Source organism: Amphiura filiformis, chromosome 10, assembly GCF_039555335.1.
Source record: "Amphiura filiformis chromosome 10, Afil_fr2py, whole genome shotgun sequence".
Taxonomy (NCBI): domain Eukaryota; kingdom Metazoa; phylum Echinodermata; class Ophiuroidea; order Amphilepidida; family Amphiuridae; genus Amphiura; species Amphiura filiformis.
The window spans coordinates 31445038-31469146 of NC_092637.1; the positions used below are offsets into that span (position 1 = coordinate 31445038).

Genomic DNA, 24109 nt, shown 5'->3' on the forward strand with positions numbered 1-24109 from the left:
CAAAATAACACATTACCAGAAAATGTCAGAGCAGGTCTGACATGTGTGATGTACAGAACAGTTCCCCTATGTTTAACAATGTGTACCAAAATACCACATTAGCAGAAAATGTCAGAGGGGGTCGCGACACACGTGGCATATAGAAGCGCTCCCTTATTTTTAACAGTGTGTACCAAAATACCACGTAAGCAGAAAATGCCAGAGAGTGTCTGGCATGGCGTACAAAAGCACTCCGGCCGCTATTTTACCAAAATCCACATTCGCAGAAACTGAGTGCAAAGTTGGCTTGATATACTCACATCTGGGGTCAAGTCATAGAAGACAGAGAAGTATCCCCTCTTGTCCTCTGATGCAGGTATATGCCCAAAGTAATCTGTGCCTTTCACCTTGCTATCCCAAAACCTTGACGGAAACTGCATCACGACCTAGAGGGTGAAATGAGTCAAATACAATTACATCAAAATTTGACATTTGAATATCACCAACAATTGTTTTACTACTAGGGTTTCATATACACCAACAATGCTTGCAAACTGGAGAATTAATTAGACGATAAACGAGAACAGGAATTCTTGTTTTTACTATCCTCCACCGTATGCATACCTGCCAACCCTAAAACCTCACAAATAGGGACAAATGGGAGAAAAAAATCTAAAAATAGGGACATTCCTGAATTTCCTATAGTCATATTTTTGCAAAAATAGGGACACATGGTAAAATCGCTCTCTTTTATGCTATTTGTTTCTGTAAAAATAGGGAAAGTCCCTATTAAATAGGGACAGTTGGCAGGTATGCCGAATGATAGATGACAGCCAGGTGCAATATCTTGAGTAGTGGATTTTGCTGGCACAACTCGTAAGTATCCACTACGATATCAAAACTGCTGGAGCAATACAACTTTTGTAAATAATTGGTAGGCCTCAGAAATGAAAGATAGAAAACTGAACATGAAAAATCAGACTATGCCCCTTTAAAAGTCATAATTGCCACAATCCCCGAAAAATGTCGTTGAAACGCTTTAGGCATCTTGAATGAAATCCAAAGTGTATATTTAATGTGGATAAAAATGTTCAATATTTGGAATTAGAAGAAAGCTGGGCCATCAATTAACACTTTTCCTTCCCCACCCCCCCATCATTCAATGTTGCGACACTTTGGAGACACGCTGAACACATTGGCACGTTTCAACATTGCATGGGGGAGTGGGGGACTAATTTTCCCCTAAAGACGCTTTAATGTTTCAAGACATATTTCGGGATTGTATGAGGCAAACGCTAAAATTAACATCTGATTTTAATCTTTTGGCTATAACTTTAAAACTACTTGATAGAATCACTCCAAATTTTCAATGAATATTAGTTTGTGCATAAGCTATGATATGGGTATAAAATAAAACAACTAATTGTATCAATTTTGACTATATCGCCCTGCACTACAAGCAGGTTGCACCCCCACCTGTGTATGTCTACAATCATAGATTGAATATAATAACGCTCTTTTCAAACATTCTTATTTTATAGATGTGAGTGATCAGCATGATATAGTTCAATGCATAGGTATCAGCGTGAGCGCTGCAGTGCAGGGCAAGATGGTGAAAGAACGACCGTGTGCACCTGTTTCGGAGCGACGCCCCCGCCCGAGCAAAAAACAAAACAAAACGAACCAATAACAAAATCGCATTAGTACGCTTATGAAGTAGGCCTACTCATGCAGAGATATCTTTAAAATTGATATTTTATTTGCGTGAAATGGTAAAGTGCGATTGTAAATCGTCCCATTGAATCACATAGTGATTTGACGGTTTACCCTAGCCTAATACTGAATATTAATACAAGGAGTTTCTTTAATTTAGAAATGGTAAACCGTTGACAAAATTCATAATTTAGGCCGATTTGGTGTCAACTTTTATTTGTAAAGTGTTTTGTTTGAAAGCTTGTTAAAAACTACATCTAATTTTACTATTTTATGTTTTGTTAGCTCTAACATTATTTACATTTTACTGATTTTAGCAAATGTAAATCGTCTGTCGAGATTTACCATTTTCATAATCACGAAGAATGCAATGCGCACCCATATATCACGGAATCCCGTAATTATTTCAACATGACATCGTGGTGTAATGGACAGTACTTCAGACGGTGAAACGGAAGGCTAGTGGTTCGAGCCTCAACAGTTTCACCTTTTTTTTTTTTTTTTTTTTTGTGTGTGACTTATTCAAACCAGTAAACTATTCTTCTGTATTCATGACAATTGACATTGTGAAACACGAAAATAAGTTTTAAAGCCCTAATTTATCTATGGCATGATAATTGATTTTTTAAAAATTGTAATAAAGACACAAATAGATCCGGACATCTTTAAAGGTTATGAATATGGGCACTATAGCAATTGTAAGATAAACTATTCTTCTGTATTCATGACAATTGACATTATGAAACACGAAAATAAGTTTTAAAACCCTAATTTATCTATGGCATGATAATTGATTGTTTTTGTTTTAAATTGTAATAAAGACAAACATAGATCCGGACATCTTTAAAGGTCATGAATATGGGCACTATAGCAATTGTAAGATAACCCCCCCCCCACACACACACATACACACCCCCACACACACCCCCCCCCCGTTCAAGTTTCATACGTTTCATAAGTATTTTACTTATAGAGTGCTTGCACATAAGGTCATTAGTTCAAATCATCTCCTCTATAGGCACGCTCCAGAAGATATGCAAATGGATGGAGTACAAAAGAATTATTTGACCACTACCTAAATAAAAGATGAGTTGTTTTATTTTGTGCCCACATCATAGCCTATCTATTACTGAATAGTCATGGAAATTTTTTCACGCGGTACCTATGCATTGAACTATATCATGCTGATCACTCACATCTGTAAGATTAGTATGTTTGAAAAGAGCGCTATTGTATTCAATCTATGATTGTAGACATACACAGGTGATGGGTGCAAGCTGCTTGTAGTGCAGGGCGATATAGTCAAAATTGATACAATTAGTTGTTTTATTTTATACCCACATCATAGCTTATGCGCTAACTAATATTCATTGAAAATTTGGAGTGATTCTATCAAGTAGTTTTAAAGTTATAGCCAAAAGATTAAAATCAGATGTTAATTTTAGCGTTTGCCTCAGACAATCCCCGAAAAATGTCGTTGAAACGCTTTAGGCATCTTGAATGAAATCCAAAGTGTATATTTAATGTGGATAAAAATGTTCAATATTTGGAATTAGAAGAAAGCTGGGCCATCAATTAACACTTTTCCTTCCCCACCCCCATCATTCAATGTTGCGACACTTTGGAGACACGCTGAACACATTTGCACGTTTCAACATTGCATGGGGAGTGGGGACTAATTTTCCCTAAAGGCGCTTTAATGTTTCAAGACATATTTCGGGATTGTATGAGGCAAAGCGCTAAAATTAACATCTGATTTTAATCTTTTGGCTATAACTTTAAAACTACTTGATAGAATCACTCCAAATTTTCAATGAATATTAGTTAGCGCATTTACCCTAGCCTAATACTGAATATTAATACAAGGAGTTTCTTTAATTTAGAAATGGTAAACCGTTGACAAAATTCATAATTTAGGCCGATTTGGTGTCAACTTTTATTTGTAAAGTGTTTTGTTTGAAAGCTTGTTAAAAACTACATCTAATTTTACTATTTTACGTTTTGTTAGCTCTAACATTATTTACATTTTACTGATTTTAGCAAATGTAAATCGTCTGTCGAGATTTACCATTTTCATAATCACGAGAATGCAATGCGCACCCATATATCACGGCATCCCGTAATTATTTCAACATGACAGCGTGGTGTAATGGACAGTACTTCAGACGGTGAAACGGAAGGCTAGTGGTTCGAGCCTCAACAGTTTCACCTTTTTTTTTTTTTTTTTTTTGTGTGTGACTTATTCAAACCAGTAAACTATTCTTCTGTATTCATGACAATTGACATTGTGAAACACGAAAATAAGTTTTAAAGCCCTAATTTATCTATGGCATGATAATTGATTTTTTTAAAAATTGTAATAAAGACACAAATAGATCCGGACATCTTTAAAGGTTATGATTATGGGCACTATAGCAATTGTAAGATAAACTATTCTTCTGTATTCATGACAATTGACATTATGAAACACGAAAATAAGTTTTAAAACCCTAATTTATCTATGGCATGATAATTGATTGTTTTTGTTTTAAATTGTAATAAAGACAAACATAGATCCGGACATCTTTAAAGGTCATGAATATGGGCACTATAGCAATTGTAAGATAACCCCCCCCACACACACACACACATACACACACCCACACACACCCCCACCCCGTTCAAGTTTCATACGTTTCATAAGTATTTTACTTATAGAGTGCTTGCACATAAGGTCATTAGTTCAAATCATCTCCTCTATAGGCACGCTCCAGAAGATATGCAAATGGATGGAGTACAAAAGAATTATTTGACCACTACCTAAATAAAAGATGAGTTGTTTTATTTTGTGCCCACATCATAGCCTATCTATTAATGAATAGTCATGGAAATTTTTTCACGCTTGGTACCTATGCATTGAACTATATCATGCTGATCACTCACATCTGTAAGATTAGTATGTTTGAAAAGAGCGCTATTGTATTCAATCTATGATTGTAGTCATACACAGGTGATGGGTGCAAGCTGCTTGTAGTGCAGGGCGATATAGTCAAAATTGATACAATTAGTTGTTTTATTTTATACCCACATCATAGCTTATGCGCTAACTAATATTCATTGAAAATTTGGAGTGATTCTATCAAGTAGTTTTAAAGTTATAGCCAAAAGATTAAAATCAGATGTTAATTTTAGCGTTTGCCTCAGACAATCCCCGAAAAATGTCGTTGAAACGCTTTAGGCATCTTGAATGAAATCCAAAGTGTATATTTAATGTGGATAAAAATGTTCAATATTTGGAATTAGAAGAAAGCTGGGCCATCAATTAACACTTTTCCTTCCCCACCCCCCATCATTCAATGTTGCGACACTTTGGAGACACGCTGAACACATTTGCACGTTTCAACATTGCATGGGGGAGTGGGGGACTAATTTTCCCCTAAAGACGCTTTAATGTTTCAAGACATATTTCGGGGATTGCAGCAGGGTTGTAGCTACAGTGGGCGGTGGTGGGCGGCAGAGCCCACCACTCAGATTTGGAGCCCACAACTCAGCTGCAATTATAGCACTGGAGCCCACCACTTAGAGGCCAAAATTGTACAATTTTGTTAAATTAGTCAAGAATTTGGTCAATTTTGGCAAGAAAGTGCCAAATATGCAAGATTTTCATCAAATGTTACCCACCACTAAAAATATCCTAGCTACAACCCTGATTGCCAGTAATTGAAAGAACATGATACATTTGTTGTTGTAAAAGGAACTTCTTGTTTCACAATCATTAACTCAGGTTTGAGAAGGCTTCAATATGCCCAGTTTGTTGAAAATGCATTTTTACTTTGAGAGCAGACATATTAAAAAAACAAGTCTCTCCTAGGTACAGTGCAGCATCTGCTAAACCATGATGTGGCAGTGACGTCATTGGATACAGCCTCAAATCGCTAGCGTTCGCTCAAACGCTGGCACATAGATGTGCAAGGGAAACACCTGTCTCAATGCATTGACACCACTGCGACATCGGGGAGAAAATGGTATAGACGAATCCAATTTCACGCATTCCTACACCTCAATGGCAGCCATTAGCTGGGTCCCTGTCGGCTCTATCTCACCTAAAATGTGAAATGATGCGGCCTTGGAGGGTATTTTAAACTGCATTCTATCACCCGTGTTACACATAGACAAAAGAATGATGACAGTTTACAACACGAAAGAATCTAACATCGAATTTTAAGCGGGTTTAATCCACCCAATTGGGCACTCACAAGACCAGTTTGGTGCATGCGGGGACCCAATAATGGCCGACCAAATCCTGACCATGACTTGGCTCGTTGGATTCGTCTATAGATGTTATTTATTTATCATTGTTATTTATTTTCAGATTCTGCATTGTTATTTGAGAGCACATGTCAACTGCTAAAATCTTAATCTAATAAGTTATTTGAACATTACCTTTTCTATAACACCAGCCCCCAGGCTCTTGATTGCTTTACATTTGTTGCTTGGTAACGATGGCTTGAACTCAATAACATCTGCTTGTAATAATGCCAATGGAACTGTCAACAGCACCTAGAGTGAAACAAAGAGAGCAATGATCAATAATGAATGAAAGCAGATGAGGGGTCCTATCAACTTAGTCTGTTAAGAATACTTTGACAAGATAATACATTTAAATCTTAAGCTGTGTATCACTAAACAAGTTTCAGTTAACAGACGGAGGGGATCCATGGTGTGGATGGATGCCCAGGCCCTATTCAGGGGGCATGAGCGCATAGGATCCAAGATCTACTTTATCGGTTAATCCATGTAGTGCATCAATCCACTACACATCTGAACTCGTTACAGAGGCATGGAACATCTACTGCGCCTCAGAACTTGTTCATATTTTTCCTTGATTAATGTGTCGTCATCACAATGCAATTCAAACAATCCAAAAAAATTCACAACATTTTTTGTGCAGGACACGGCTGGATATCATTTTATTAATGCGGTGGCCGTTTAAATTTGCTTTGTTTGTTTTCTTTTGCATCCATTCGGAATGCCACCTACAAAATGTAAGAGCATTGTTCTGTACAGATAACATGGCACATGCATTGATTTGATATTTGTGATTTGAAGTTCCAAACTAAAAATCATACAAAGCCAATAATAACTTCAGTCTAGCCAATCTTACCCTTGGTGCCTTGTGTTCGTCGCCTTTCTTTGTCCTGACAATGACATCATCACCTGAGTAATCCACACTGACCACTTCCTGCTGTAACCTGATGTCTATGCCATCTGACAATCTCTGTAAGATCGCTGAGTAACCCTCCGGAAGAAGACAATGATCACCTGCAAACTGGGCAAAGGTTTCGTTCTGGTCCCAGTGTAAGGAAGATACCTGAATAAAGATGACAGGATTCAATTATTGACAGTGGGCCACTTGAGGAACGCTTGCATTGTCGGGGAAATTCATGCAACAACTTGACTGAACGTGGGCTATGTTTGTAATTCATAACCTCATTAATATACGCAGCAAGATGCGATCCAATCACAGCTAATAACTTTTAAATACGCTGGACGCATAAATGCAGGTCATTGAAAAAGTATAATGACGCGTCTCGCGACGTAGCTAAAATACGCTCTACAATGACCGCGTTACATGACGTGTTACGCGTTCGAGCAATTTAAGCGGACGCTGGCCGCCGTATTTGGACATCGCATGATTGCGTGCTATTGTGATTGGTCGCTAGCGGTATTTCCTTAATAGGCTATTCGATTTTTTACAGGGAAAACGACAGATACAGTTAAAATTGTGTTCTGTTTTCAAATTAAAAGAAAAAAATGTGACGTAAATTGAATTTAAAAAAGTGAAAAGTGACGGTTATGAATGAGGTTAATGACTTTACATCAGTTATTTTTCGGGTATTGTGAAATAATCTAAACATTGTGCTTTGGACCTCGGAATATCCCTCGGTTCCAATGCACAATGTTTAGATATTTCACAATACCCTCAAAACAACTGATGCGCAGTCATTAACCTCTAAGTATTAGGCTGCAGTACTTATTCCCCTTATTTATTTGGCAAACTTTTGACAGGTTTTGGGAAATGCACACATCAATGCATTATACGTCACTGAAGCCACTAAATTACATGTTCAGCCATTTATCTTTTTGAGGCATAACTTATTATTAGTTTGGTCAAGATTGAATACCGTATTTTTCGGGAGCTGACCGTACCACCGTATTTATTATGTTTTACCATACTAAATACGGTGACATGTCTTTAACTGCCATCTGTCATGTATACAGTTAGTCTGTTTCAGAACATGTCAGGAAAAGGAAGTGTTTGCAGAGATGCCAGTCAGTGTTTCCAAAAAATGGCAAAAAATTTCCTGAATAATGCACTTTGCCATATAGATTTGTACAGGATCATCCAAGTAAAATTTCCTGAAATCAGGAAATTTCCTGAAGACTGACAACATTGGTTTGGCATTGCAAATCTGTAAAGTCAAACTTATAATCCCGTTTCAGGACTTTTCAGGAACTTTCATGAAAATTCATGACCTTTCTGATAATTATAAACATGAATAAAAATGGTATTTTCATCAGGATATTGGCTGCACTTTAGCCAAAATATTAAATTCTCGATCATGAGAGCCAACTTGGGTACGCACAGTTATTTGCGCCGAGCTTACTACGCAAATACGGCGCTTACGGCGCAAACACAGCTTTTGAGAATTGACCATCACACGGTCGTTGCTAGGCAAGGTCAAGGTTTGGTCATGCAGGTCGCAAAATCGTGTTATTCTATGAAAAGTACGCTGACGCAGAAGGTACATCCTCTCATGATCGAGAAACTGTTATTTTGGCTATAGTATTAGGGACATGTCCTCCCATATCTTTACCATGGACAGAAATTTTCAATGACCCTTTGTTTCAAATGGTACCGTAAGGTGAATGGTAAAAGTTGAACAGCCACTTTTTAGTATTTTGAACCATTTTAGAGGGCTGTTTTGGTGATGTACATCACTCCATAGGATAACCATACACAGGTGTGCATAAGGTCAAAGTGGTGTCAAATTGATTACATAACAGACTTTCCATTTTGGAAATCGACTTAGCTGTAAATGCTTTTACTAACCTTTGATAGATTACACCCACATGCATATTCTAAGTTACTGATATGAAACTGCAATAATCTCTCTTCTGTTGCTGTGAAGGTTAAACTTGTCTCCTCTATGAAGATTCTGTGCATCTCCCACAACTTCTCTATAAGGCAGAAAAAACAAAACAAATATGGTCAATGAATTTTCATTTACAAACATACCGGGGGTGTAGGGGATAGCCCACTGACAAGCAACCTTCACAGAATTTTGTGTAACACTGGTTAAATTAATATTTAGAATATCATTATTATTATTTGTACATTTTTATGCAGCACACCACTTAATTGTAACAAAACAAAATCAATATGGCAACAACAACATCTCACTCACTCCACCCCCATTATCCACTCACTCCCCCACCACACACACACCCCCACTTGCCCAATGTATTGATCAATTTCAATTGATATGTATTGATCAATTTCTATTGACATGTATTGATCAATGTCTATTGATCAATTGATTGATCTACCAATCATTGACTCACACACTCAATTTACCTGCACTATAGTCTGTCTTGTCTCAAGATGAGAGTGACACCATTTTGGATTTTGCAGAGGCATTTTCAAATTAGTGCGTTTACACAGTTGCGTCGCCAGCATATGCACGAATCACCCTACTACGCATGTGCATATGCCCCATAGGATTAGATTATCACAAGCGATTCCAATCTGCCACTACACTACGAAATCCAACATGGCATTACTCTCAACTTGAGACGAGACAGACTATAGTACACTTTTTTTCAGTTTCACTCACTCACTCACTCAACCAACCAACCAATCAAACCAATCAATCAATCAAGCAATGAATCAATCAATCACTCAAGCAGTCAAACACTACTTACTTCCCAATGCTACATCATGTGACTGTGTCTTATCTTTCCTCCATTCAGCTATTGCATCCAGCATGGCATTGAAGTGGAAGTCAACCCGTTTATCTAGCGCCAAGTCTGTGATGGAACCGTCTTCTTCCACAAGGTCGCATCTCTCATGCATCTTCCGCATTCTTTGACCGCCCTGAGTCAGAAAAAATGAATAACAGAAAATTACAATTTCCATCAAGCATATCAAGACTTTGAACCAAACAGGTTACATTCGAGTGTCCAGAATCCAAAATAATCATGGTGTATAATACTATGGTAAACCAGCTTCATTGGCTTGTCACATATGGGGACTAACTTTCAGCATCCATAGGCAAAGACCTGATATCAAATGATAAAGTAAAATTAAAGTAGACATTTTTAGAAAGGAAATGATGAAAGGAATTCAACTATATATATGCTCAACATGTTGAAAATATTATAAATTTCGAAAAAAAAGGTCCAAAAATTGATTTTCCCACCAAATTGTTGGTTTTGGTCCACCATGATTAGTCATGCTTACACTTCTAAATGATAAAAGTTACATATCTAGAGACGACAAATGTCTAGTTACTGTTTCTACATTTTTTTTAATTATGCTTATTTGTCAAAATATGGACCAAAATATGCTAAAATTAGCATTTTTCAGTTTTTACCCATTTTTGGGATATTTTTGCCCATAAATATTTAAGGACCTGATTATACATAGTTCAGGTGAGACAAACAAATGAGAAAACAGTAACTAAACTTCTGACTCTATCGTGTTTGCATCTTATGTTTTTACTTTAAAATTCTTAAAACACTTAAAAAAGTTCCTGTGATTTCATTTGTTCCTAACCCACAACAAGTATACCCATCTCTGCATCATACCAGACTCTTACACCAACACTGCAACTCACCTGTTCACACATAAGTGATATGGGGTTATTTATTGCTCCGTTCACTATCTGAGCCCCTTTACCAACAAGTACACCAAACTCTGAATCGTCCCAGACCCTTCCTCCTATTCTATCCCTTGCTTCCAGTACTGTAACCTGGCACCCAAAGTTCTTCAGTTGTCTAGCAGCTGCCAGGCCTGATGGACCTGCACCAATGATTATCACCTTGCCATGAAACTAGATAAAAAAAAATAAGGAAAGAATGCAAAACTATAACTGTCACAAATTAATTGGAATTATTTTAAGATATACCGTAAAAATTTATAGTTGGCTTACTATCGAGCACTTTTGAAAACATGAAATTGTACCAAAGTCCGCCGCTTTACCAACTGATCTAATGGGGTTGAGACACAAATTTGCAGGTTTACTTGTTCATATATAACTATGTGTATCGATGATTTGTTCAAAACCCTTTACACTTTTGTGGATGGAGCACTTCATGTTTGCATGTTTTAAAAGCGCTCGATAGTAAGCACATATGCTAACTTTCGAGTTTTTCTACAAATGGGAAACCTAGCAATATACCCAATGATGTTTTACTTTACAGTAGGTGACTTACATCATTATTTCAGTTATTTAATTGTCCCCAGGCTGCAGACTTGTCCCAAGTCCTATTATTGCTCATAACAGGCAAAATAAAAAATTTTCTCTCTTTTTTGAAACATTGATCATTCATCAGGCAAAACAGAATTTTTTTTTTTAATTCAATAGATTTGGTGCTATTTTCCTGACATCGAAAGTAGTTTGTACAATTTTATACAGCGAGAAAGATACAAAGGCACACAGTAATGTTTGCCTTGGACATAAAATGCAATTTAATCAAAAAAAGTTTTTACCATACAACAACTAGTGAAAATAAACATAAACACTGAAAGTTTAAAGTTCTCTTCCAACATTCTACCCACCTCACAATAGTCTGCTGGGAGTATAGCGCCCCCTAGAGGGTCCTTTAATATACCAACATTGATGAGACCTTTACGCGTGAGAAAGTTGACGATAGGTTGCAGTAGTTGTACACAACGGATTCGAACCAGCCCTCTCACTATCAGATGATTTGCGCATTTCTCCCCGGTAAGGAATTCCTGTATTAAATCAAACATCACATATGAGGAATAAATTAAAACATGAAGATGCAAAAAGCATTGGGCTATTACAGTTGAAATCACTACCCATGTGGCAGATTTTGGAAATATGTTCTATAGGGGGAGTACATTTTTCAAATATAATTTGGTCAGAGTTAATCATTTTGAAACTCATTCTCCCCCTATATTATGGCTTTACCTTTACCTTCCACAACTGGAGTGAGTATTTCAAATGGAAGCTACCCAATTATCTATTTTATTCGAAACTCATACTCCCTCCGTGGAAGACTTTAGCCAAATCTTCCACAGAGGTAGTGTGGATCTTAAATTGGAATAGCCCATTATAATATCCACTTTTGAGATCATTTATCGATATAACTGGTCAAATTTAAAGAAAATAATGATAAAATATGTGCTATTTTTGGTCATAGTTTCCAAAATTTGCCTTGTGAGTAGAGTGGCAATTTTATACTAGCATTATAGGCGTATGTTGGTGGGGGGTAAGTTTCAAAATTGCATTTATCGGCTTTTGCATATATGCATTATAGTATTGGGTGACACCCCAGGGGTCATATCCAGGGGAGTCTTGATAATCTTTGATAACACTTTTGCTTATAGGTTCTAATCAAGGGTAAAAGTACATTTTTTTCTTTCAATTTTCTTATACTTTTAGATTATGTGGTCTCCCACATGCATGCAGAATTTATGGGCAATTTTGCTATCTTTATGGCTGATCTAGTATATCTTCCACAAAAGTAGACATTTTTCCACAACTGTAATAAAAAACTTTCAAAAGAAATTGTGAATCTGCTTTTTCAACAAATTGAAAAAGAAAATTTTGCATGCATAATATTTACATAACCCCATTTTTCAGATGTTAATTCCTTTGCGGGCTATTCCAGTTGAAAACCATACACCCGCTATGAGAGACATGACATTAACCTTCCACACAGTGAGCATAAATTTCAAATGAAGTTACCTGAATGGGTGACTCAATTTGATATCTACACCCCCTCTGTTGAAGATTAAGGTGAATGTCTTCCATAGGGGGTGTATGGATTACAAGTGGAATAGCCCCTTTACCTTGCAATTTGTAGACCATAATGCCAGTATTAGATTTCTGAGGGTGACTCAATTTGATATCTACACCCCCTTGTGGAAGATGAAGGTGAATGTCTTCCATAGGGGGTGTATGGATTACAAGTGGAATAGCCCCTTTACCTTGCAATTTGTAGACCATAATGCCAGTATTAGATTTCTGAGGGTGACTCAATTTGATATCTACACCCCCATTGTGGAAGATGAAGGTGAATGTCTTCCATAGGGGGCGTATGGATTACAAGTGGAATAGCCCCTTTACCTTGCAATTTGTAGACCATAATGCCAGTATTAGATTTCTGAGGGTGACTCAATTTGATATCTACACCCCCATTGTGGAAGATGAAGGTGAATGTCTTCCATAGGGGGTGTATGGATTACAAGTGGAATAGCCCCTTTACCTTGCAATTTGTAGACCATAATGCCAGTATTAGATTTCTGAGGGTGACTCAATTTGATATCTACACCCCCATTGTGGAAGATGAAGGTGAATGTCTTCCATAGGGGCGTATGGATTACAAGTGGAATAGCCCCTTTACCTTGCAATTTGTAGACCATAATGCCAGTATTAGATTTCTGAGGGTGACTCAATTTGATATCTACACCCCCATTGTGGAAGATGAAGGTGAATGTCTTCCATAGGGGGTACATGGATTACAACTGCAACAGCCCCTTTACCTTGCAATTTGTAGACCATAATGCCAGTATTAGATTCCTGAGTGCTAGATACATCTGCTGTTCCTTTGTAAACTCTGGGAATTCCTGTACCTCGTCGTATTCCATTATATCTGGTCGTACACACATAGCCTTGCCTTGTTCCTCTGGCTGGTAGAACGGTTGAAAATATGTGGTCAGACCTTTACCTAGTAGACGAGAGAAAAAAAAGAAGATAAGGAGTGAATACTGTCATGTTGTGGAATAGGCTTTTACGACAGGAGTTCATAACAATTGTGTACATCCACATCAAAACGATGCACTTGTCGGCTGCTACATGTGTCTCATTTCACATAATAGCTAGGAATAAATACCAGGCTCATCTCAATCAGAGGTCACTTCAAATAATCACCAAGTCACATGGTTAAAGAATGTTCTCTGTATTCCTAAACCATGTGACTTGGGGATGATTTGAAGTGACCTCCACTTGAGATAAGTCTGGTATTTATTCCTAGTTATTATGTGAAATGAGACACATGTAGCAGCCGACAAGTGCATCGTTTTGATATGGATGTACACAATTAGTTTTTAGCAGGTTCGTCGTCGGACAAGTTTAGAACTGTCAAGCTTTCGTCAGAAGTATCTCTAACTTCTTCAGGACAAAGTACTTAAGTATGAGACATATAGCATGCCCCTTGCCTAGTAGTGGCTCTGAAAAGAGATGTTGTGAACAGTGAACAAGCAGACCTTGCTTATCTACTTAATGTAAGTGATACCGTCATGGTCTAAACCTAATGACAAATAACAAATTTCTACAAATCTTTCCAATAATCGGAGCCAGACATCCCCCGATTACATCTAACTCTAAATTGCTGTATGCTCAACAATACCTTTTCAGCATACTATTTTATGATGAGAACAGTGTAAGTAGGCTCTTGGTTAAATAGTGAATATTCTTGATTCTTAGTTCAGTGGCCATGCACATGAAAGGAGTGCCAAAAGTGGTAAAGATGACCGAAAAATGGACAAAAAATTCAAGAACATCCAAAGTGACAAATCTGCATTCACTTACCTTGACCATCATATGTACCATTAGTTGTATTCCTTTGTGCTGTTGGAGAAAAAACAAGAAACTGAAAATTGATTAAAATGCTCTGATATTCCCCCAAGTTATACAAAGGAATGTTCCTTTTGCAATGGAGTTTCTTTAACAAGCACAAGAACTTCAGGGGTTGCCCAGAAACCTTCTACCGTAGGGGTGGGGATTGGATGAAATTTACCAACCATAAGACTGATTTGTCATGTTTTGGGGATAAACCTGGGGGCTTGAACCCCGAAAGCTGTTTGATCTTTGTCGATCCTGCTCCGATGCTTGTTATTAATGAACTAACAACTAATTAATGAGAATTAATGCTAAATTTATATTGGACAATCAATACAGGCAAAGATTCATATATTATCACAATTAACTATTTTATTTAGTCAATTAATTGTTTTCATAAATAATAAGGATTGACCAAGCATCGATGGTCGATCAAAAGATCAAAATAATTTGCTTTTATTGCCTAACGCTATTACACCAATGAACTTGCCCACTTTTTCTTTAACAACAGGAAAAGTTGCACTGAAACCCACTCCTTCTGGGAAATATGCTGATAAGAGGGGTGCAGCTGGGAGGGTTCTGAAGTAGCGACAAGAGGAATTTTCCTTTTTACAAAGAGTTTCTCTAACAAGTAAAAAATGAACATGTCTGTCAAAATTACTTGATATCAGAAGGACATTCCTCATATTCAGAATGCATTTCGATATGTCTGATGTGCTCTCATGTCCCACAAAAAATACTGTGCAAATGTTGCTATCTGATGCATTAAGTTTAGTTGAGGTGTAATCAGAACCACCTCTAGCCAAGAGGAGTGCTCCTTTCTCTAACGACTAATGAGTAAAAGAACATGTAAACCTGCTGTTACCTGCTTTTTCTTTGACCACTGGACAAGTTGCACTGAGACCCACTCCATCTGGGAAATATGCGGAGAGGAAGGATGCCGCTGGGGAGTTCTTGAGTAGCGGTGGAATCATTAAGACCTCCAGCCAAGACTCCTCATACACCTCAGCTACACGGTGATTTTCTTCTTCCTGACATGCCCCTGCCGAAGGCTGTAAAAATGAGAAAATAAGACATACAAAGATGGATAATTTGGGGTTCATTAGAAATCAATTATGTGTAATGTGTAATATGTTAATTATTTATAAATGTGCAATATTTAATATTTATGTTTTGATTTCACTTGTCTCGGTGGGTTGGAGGGTCACACCCCTCGGGTGATAGTGTTCGCGCTCCTGGCTCCTCCTGGCTAGCCTACCGGGACAATCTTTTATAATTTTTTATTTTATGACATGCTTTGTATGTGTATTTTTGATGTATTTTAGCCAGTTATGTAAATAAATAAATAAATAAATAAAAATTTGCTTAGAGGGTGACCAGATTAGGCTATTCCAGTTGAAATTCACACTCCCTGTGTGGAACATGAAGGTCATGTCTTCCATGGACACCTTTGTTTCAGATGGACATTTAATTGTGAAAGGACTGTATATTTCAATGTGCAAGCAATACATTAAAAAAAATTCCACATAGCCCCTGAATGAAAATTATTTAATTATCTTTGTAATTACTCAAAAACCATTTTGTGTGAATGTACATCCGACCTAAGTTCTATTCACTTTTTATGGGCCTTTTAATTTTGCATGTAAAGTCTATGGGGATGAGGATTAGAAATGGACTACAATATTGAAAACCCATCATTTTGGGTCATTTTAGACACTAAAATGCCCATAAAAGAGAATAGAATATAGAAATTGCTATAAAATTCGTACACAATGCTACCTAAGTGAGTACGAACATAATTAAATACATTCCATTCAGGGCTACAGTAAAAACAATTTAATACAGATACAGTTTCACACAAAAGCTACTCTCAATAGACAAGATATTGAACACCTCAATCCAGGACTGTATTTGAGTTAATTAAATATGGCAACTGATGTATACATAACACAAAGGGATCAGGTGAAGTTCACCATGGGGTCTGTGTGGCCAGTCATCTATGACAGGTATTCATAACTAGTGATCCATGACCATGACGGTTAATTACATATTAGGTGTGTTCACACAGACCGACACAGAATTCTAGAGGATTGGTATTCTTGAGAATTGGGCCATTCCATTTAAAATCCACACTACCCCTGTGGAAGATTTTGGAAATATGGGAGTATGAATTTCAAATTGAATAGACAATTGGGTATCTTCCATTTGAAATACTCACTCCAGTTGTGGAATATATAGGTAGCAGCCATAATACAGAGGAGTATGGGTTTCAAAATGATTAACCCTGACCAATTACATTTGAAAAACATACTCCCCTGTGGAATATATTTCCAAAATCTTCCACAGGGGTAGTGTGGATTTTAAATGGAATAGCCCATTGCAATTCCTAGGTCAATCTTCGAATGCAAGTCCATGCGACTCAACTGAAAACTGGAATCCTCAAGTTTTGGGATCCCCGATGATGACATCGCATTAAACCAAATTAAATATAATGAAAGCAAGGACATATAGGTTCAGGGTTGTAGCTAGAGAATTTTTAGTGCCAGGTGGTATTTGAGGGAATTTTTTTGTGAAATTGACTATTTTATTGAAAATTGCCTAAATTTGGCCAAATTCATGTGATTTTGCAGTTCTGGGTGCTTAAGAGCTTAAATTGTTTATCAGTGGTGGGCTCTAAATCTTGAGTGCCGGGCTCTGCCACCCGCCACCGCCCGCCGTAGCTACATCCCTGCATAAGTTAAGCTCAGCACTCAAGGATTGCAAAATGGCTTGTTCACACGGAGGTGTCGGGGATAGCACTCTAGGATCACCTGAGGATCACTCGAGATATCGCAAACCGCTTAAGGGTGGTCTTAACCCTGGAATTATGGAAACTTTGGGGTCTCATAACTTCTAAATGATGGTCTAAAGTGTATAAAAGCATACATATTTAGAATGGAAATAACTTGCTGAATCCATCTCTGATGCCAAATTTGGGCAAAAATGCTCAGTTTTGGAGAAAATCCCAAAACAGGTTTTTTTCCCACATTTTTTCCGTCACCGTAACAAAAAATTTCTTGAGTAAAAAAAATTCTTATTAATTTTTAAAAACTAGACAAAAATATCTAGGAACAATTTAAAAAAAAATTGAACAGTTCATATGGCGGATTTCTCCATGCCCAATAATCATGATGCCTATAAAACTGTGTGGACATGCCTATTGGCAATTCAGTCAAACCACAGGGTTGGCATTGCCAATAGGCACATTGTATTTACTTTAAGAAAAAAAAATGTTGCACACATTAACTTTACAAGTATTTGTGTGTATGTGGGGTGAACCACATGCATGGTTATCATTCAACTATTTTGAAATCACATTCTTTCGCACTGAAGTTTTGTAAGATGTTATTTTTTGTGCAGAGTGGTGTGAAATTGCCAATAATTATAAATAAATAAAAAATGTGGGAAAAATATATGACATCATGCAAAATGAATCCTTTGTCCTGAAATATTATTTGGAGATAAAGCCAAAAAATATTATTCAAACTTGAAATTATAACTTGAAAATATAAATAGTTTTTCATTATTGTAACCTAACAAATGGGCTAGAATCCATCAGTTGTCATGTGTTGGATACGCAATGTGGAAGACACAATCTTCGCATCGCAAAAAAACCCTTTTTCCCGAAATAATGTAGACCAGATGAAATAATGTAAAAGTTTTTCGCATTACCAATTTGCCAAACTGCCTAATTTACAATAGATATAAAATACAATGAATAAAACAAAAAATTCTACCTTATTAACAAAATTAAAGTAAATTTCATTAATACAATATCTTTTTAAAGTTTTCACATTGACCTCTGACCCCTCCTCACCTTTTCACCCGCAGCCTTCATACCACACTTATACCCTTCAATGAGCTCTGGCGTTAACGCTTCGGCAAACTTGCGCCATTTTCCGCAAGCTTTATTCGTACACTGTACCCAATGTGGCATCACCTGGTCGGCCATGTAGGGCTTCAAACTTGGCTCTGTCTTACCGATCGCGCTCCACTCGCGCTTCCAGATTGCGAGTTTTTTGTAGCCTTCTCTGTGACTGAAAGGTGGAACAAAATATACAAAAATATAATGAACCCAACACTAAACTGAATTTATGACTTTACAGAAGATGAAAAAAAGAGACAAAACAAATGAATAATAAAAACAAATTTTGGATTTATATAGCATTTTTCCAGAGGTTTCAAAGTGCTATAATTTTGCTGCCGCTGGTGAATCATCAGAATCAGATTGCATCAACTAGGCCGGCTGCAGCCGAACCTGGCTTTGTTTTGTTCTTTTTTAGATCTAGTACAAAAAAACTGTCCAGGAATTAAAGACGACCGCAGTTCCAGTTCCACAATTACAGTACCGTACAGTACAGAGATTTCTCAATGTGTTTGCATCAAGGAAAATAATAAATATTGAACCAAGGGCAACTTTGGCAAAAAAGTGACCCCTGGTTCACCAAGATTTGGAGTGAATCAAGGGCAACTTTGGATGAAACAGGGGCCATTTAATGTGCATCCTCAATTTGCTGATCTTTACAAACAAACAGAAAGACATACCTTCTGTAGAAATAGTCAAAGCATTCATTGCAGAAATGCTCCCCTGCCGACATGTGATACCATCTAGATGTATAGCCATTACCAGCACACCTGCAACCAAGAACAATTCCAATATGTAATATAGGCATATTAATTCTTAAACACATAAGAAGAAAGTTCCTGCAATTTAATTGGTTCTAAGCCATGTGATATGACACGATATAACACGGTTTAGAACTTTGAACATTGAGAAATTTTGACCAAAAGATAAAGATTCTGATTTTCTTTTTTCTTTACTGGTTTTCTTTAGCTTTGTCCCTCTTGCAAACAAAACTGTATCAGAGCTGAACACTGCTGAGCAATTGTAACTTAAACACAAGTAACTCAAAAAGTTCACACTTTCATCCCTCGAATTAAGGATCTCAAGGGGCACGGCAACTTTTTTAGGGCAAGTTGATTATTGCCTTGGACTTCCATTGAAAAGACGAGGCGCTACTGCACAGCAATATGTAATATTTCTAAAGGGTATCACGGCAACTGTTTAAAATTTGAGAAGGGCACCAAAGCAATTTCTCAAAAGTGAAGAAAACTCACACAAACAACATGATAGATGATTTGAGTACTTATCAAACATTGGTTTTCAAATACAGTTACGTAACTATTCAAAAAGAATTGAGGGATTCCCATAGCTGTCCCTTCAAAAGGTCATAGAAGGGGAAATAAATGTAAATAGAATTCATCACATAGTGGTCGGCAAAGTGTCATTTGAGGTGAGCTTTGAGCTTAAAACCACAAGCTATCATTGGGGATTTGTAAGTCTAAATATTGGATCGTAGGGCAGGGCACCAACAGTAACTTCGCCAGAGGGCACGGCAAGTGACAGCCGTGGGTAAAGGACATATTTTGAGGGCAGTAGCATGGGTTAAATCTAGGGCTGTTCACTTTCTGTGAATATGTCTGCAACGGAGCTGTTTTTGTGCCCTGTCATGCCAATTGAGAATGGGATTGAAATTAAATTTTCAGGTTTTTCCCTTCTATCAGATATACGGTACTATAAGTACTAGAGTTCGAAATTCAAAAGCCTCAATCTCAATAATTCAGAAGTTCTGGGTCTTCAAAGTCTTCTGAATGTATGTCCGCAACTACAGAACTGCCCTAATTGTCTTGGACTACTTACTTCTCATTTCATATCTCACTTACTTATCATGAGCTTTAGCAAAGCACATTGGTAGCTTAGCTGGACACCTTGTCTTCTCGCAGCTTCGGAATCTTTTCTTTATTCCATCTTTATCTTCTACTTCTATGATGCTATTTTTGCCCTTTCCTGCAGCGCCCCCTTTTGGTGTGGTGCCCGCATCAATCTCATCCAAGTTCTTGGCCTTTCTCTTCCGACCTGACATTGTGATGGCAGTTTACTCTGGTTCCTTGTATATACTGTAATACAAACAAAAGACGACAAAATTTTAATCTTCAAATTGTGTGAGTAGCCAACTAATTTGGACCCATCGTGGAACACTTGGTACATGTGCAGTAACACACACGAGTACTGCACAGCTGGGACCTTTGTAGAACCGACCAATTGTGCTCATGGATTACAAGTACGAACATTGTTACTGTATCGAGTACATGTGTTATTCTGTACACTAGTGGGTCATTCTCAGGTCTTGAAATAAGAAACAAAATCCAAGGGTCCTCCGGACCCTTGCCTTTGAAATTTCAAGGGTCCTCACCAATTTTCAAGAGTCCCACCTTGATGGTGTATTTCCGATCATTTTGCAACACGAGTATCGCCATTAGGCATGGCCCGGTAACCTGGATAAAATTTAACGCAATTGATCGTCCAATCCTAGTTCACCTGAGTGATCATGTGGTTTGCCGAATGAACGGTATCGGTGTCGGAACAAGGATTGTTATTTGTAAACAAATCGTTTTGCCGGCACGTTTCAAGAAATTAAATTTACAATCTTTTGATATAAATTAGTTAGGGATCGTTTTATTTTAAACTCTGGCATGAGAGATTGAGAATGTGGGTTAAAGATAAGCCACTCTGTGTTCTCATTTTGCAACTAAAATAGGCTTCTCATAAAGCTTAAATTTGCGGGCCATTATTCTGGCCATCCATGTATTTGAAACATGGCGGATATACCAAGCACCCTCACTACATTCGAGTCTGTGAGGGTGCTCGACCAGGCATATAGGTTAAGGAAACAGGTCTACAAAAATAAACATGTTGTCTATACTTCACTTGACCCAAATATATGATTTTTTATGGTGATGAGACACTCGCACATGGAATTTTAGAGGGATTTTGATAGCAGTTCCATATAGACAAGCTGCTATCATCATGATCATGAGACTACATGTAAGATCTAGAAAACACCACCGAAATGCCGTTTTGTTAGCTGAATCTTTTTGATGAAAGTCAATCTTTACAATATGTAAACTTTGCTACGGAAAGTGCTATGACAAAAAGGTTTTCAGTTTTGGCTTTCTTTACTCAAGCAAGGGCTTTAAAAGTTTAATTTGATACATGTATAAAATGATGCAGTTTGATGGCAAATTTGAATTCACCTGGCATACCTACATGACCTACTAACTAACTGCATACCGATCTACATGTACTGCACACCTGCTAGCATTTCATGAAATGCAATGCATTTTATGTTTTAAAAGCCAACTTGTTAACGTACACATTTTCATGGTTGCAGGTTGTCCCTTGGACAACTGCGGTCAGCATTTTTGGGTTGTCCGACAGTTGTATTAACTACAAAATTCAAACGTTTGAGGACTTTGAGTCTGCTTTGAGTGTCTGTCATGTCTGTGTGTGAGTTTCTTCCAATTATTGCCAATAATCAGTTCCAATAAATAATATTGGAACTGGTTGTCCGACATTCATTTTGTCCCGGGGTTAAACTCATAGAGTACAGACATGACAGACGGGTTGTATCTTTTTTCGACAACCACTTGGACTGTCGAACTATCTCATGATCTCTGCACTCTGGTGGTACATAGCGTACAAAAATTTAAGCTTTCATCAATTTTGTTTTCATGCAATTGACACATTTACCGCGGGTATTTCGGTAATAAAATCAAGTTTCCCATATCAAATACGAGATCTTGATAAAAGTAGAGTCATGACTCGTATCATGCAATTTCTAAATTCTACTAAAACTATTTGAAAGTAAACAAAATTACTTGCTATTGAGTTGAGTTATCTTCGTGTTTGTTAGCGTCGTTCACAGCAGAAGGATTCAAAATTCGGCAACCTTGCGAAGCGAACAATGAGTCGGTGTTGCCGGTGTGTTTGGTTGTGCATCGCTGCTTTTTAGGAATGAAAAATCCCTACGAAGAGTTTTCAGAGTTTTTAAACCACTGCTTCCAAACAAAACCCATTACATTTCTAATTATCTCTTTTTTATGACATTAGGGTTCCCTTCTACACCTTGAAGTTGAAGAAGATTTTTTAATAATTTTGTAAGGGTCTCTAGGGGTTAAAAATAGCCTGACCAAAGTTACCCCGCATTTGGGGCAACTTTGGTCAGAGTATTACATTCCATGAAGAAAAAAAAAATTGATCTTCGCTGTATGGGCAAGTTGTTATTTTTTGTGACATTTGACCTCTTACAAAATTAATCAAGCACACATCCTTGCTCACAAATATCGATTTTGATTTTTGTGAAAAAAAAAATGTAAAAAAATGCTCATTTTTGATCAAAAATCCTGATTTTCTTCCAAATATATTTCTTAACAGATTGATACCAAATATGACTAAAAACAATATTGCTGTAGGAAAATATGACCATTTAAAAAAATATATTTGACCGACCAAACGGTTACCCCGCTGACCGAAGTTACCCCATTTTACGGTACCATAACGTTTCGTCGGAAGCCTGTCGGATAGGCGGGCGGATAGGCGGTGGGAATCGGCGGGATCGGTGCCCGATCCGGAGTGGGGTGGGCAGGGGCGTCGTTAGATGGGAGCACGGGGTGATCGCCCCTTATGATTTGCAGGGGTTTTTTGGGGGGGCATTTTCGGCACATTCACTGCCTACTCCATAAACCCGGCGGGGAGGCACTTGACTTTTTTTTGGATATCGCAGCTCCGAAAGACCCCCTATAATTATTTGACCAAAATAGAGCTCCGAAAGACCCTTGATTTTGAAAACTTCATGCCCCCAAAAAAACTAAATGCCCCCAAAATTGCTCATTCCTCGTATCTCAGTGTGGCCCTTTTTCAGGCGATTTTCAACAAAGCCAAGAGAGACCCTTGATTTTGACTGTTCGCAGCTCACCATTTTACTTTCAGTCCCAACTACTTCAGTCCTGACAGCTACGCCGATTTTTATACTAACTTAATGTGGCGAGACATGCCGTAATTTGCTCGATTCTGGTGCCGGTGTCTATAGAGCTCCTGCATTGATTTACATGGGTAATATTAAAATTAAGATATCTCAAGAACCAAATACCGTATGACGCTGAAACAAACTTACTATCGTCACCCTCATAACCAAAGTGCCTAAGTCATTATTACATGTTTCTCATTTGCAATTTTGATTTTCTGAGTAATAAACCCATAATTAATCAAATTTCCAGCTGCATTCTTCATTAACTTGTGGAAATAAATCAAAAGAGATGAATTCCATAAGTTAATGAAGAATGCGGCTGGAAATCTGATTAATTATGGGTTTATTACTCAGAAAATCAAAATTGCGAATGAGAAACATGTAATAATGACTTAGGCACTTTGGTTATGAGGGTGACGCTTTGAAATAAAGCTTTTACATTTCTCTATCTGTTTTATGTCATTTTGGTGCTTGTCGGATTCGTGTGATTTTGCTATCAACTGCAAATATAGCTCAAATTTTAAATGCCCGTTGGTTGTCGTTTTTGTCTGCTGAACGAGATAAAGGGTACATACCACAAAAATGCTTTCCAGAGACTTTGGGCTAGTCCAGAAAATAGGTGCACACCCCCTATAGAGGAGTAACTTTTCAATCAAA

At 37.5% G+C, this 24109-nt stretch overlaps 1 protein-coding gene across 1 annotated transcript in view; it reads right to left on the reverse strand.

The window, feature by feature from the left end:
* The window catches only part of LOC140162741 (lysine-specific histone demethylase 2-like), a 34241-nt gene extending 11838 nt beyond the window's left edge, over window positions 1–22403 (reverse strand). Inside the window, exons 1-14 of the mRNA XM_072186029.1 lie at window positions 22305–22403; window positions 20310–20543; window positions 19131–19220; window positions 18403–18622; window positions 15412–15598; window positions 14517–14555; window positions 13469–13653; window positions 11516–11692; window positions 10572–10787; window positions 9658–9829; window positions 8786–8913; window positions 6836–7042; window positions 6115–6231; window positions 300–425 (exon numbers count right to left, since the gene is read on the reverse strand). Coding sequence (XP_072042130.1) covers window positions 300–425; window positions 6115–6231; window positions 6836–7042; window positions 8786–8913; window positions 9658–9829; window positions 10572–10787; window positions 11516–11692; window positions 13469–13653; window positions 14517–14555; window positions 15412–15598; window positions 18403–18622; window positions 19131–19220; window positions 20310–20509 — 2064 coding nt within the window. The 5' untranslated portion in view covers window positions 20510–20543; window positions 22305–22403. The remainder of the gene's footprint in view (window positions 1–299; window positions 426–6114; window positions 6232–6835; window positions 7043–8785; window positions 8914–9657; window positions 9830–10571; window positions 10788–11515; window positions 11693–13468; window positions 13654–14516; window positions 14556–15411; window positions 15599–18402; window positions 18623–19130; window positions 19221–20309; window positions 20544–22304) is intronic.
* Between the last annotated feature and the right edge of the window lie 1706 nt (window positions 22404–24109).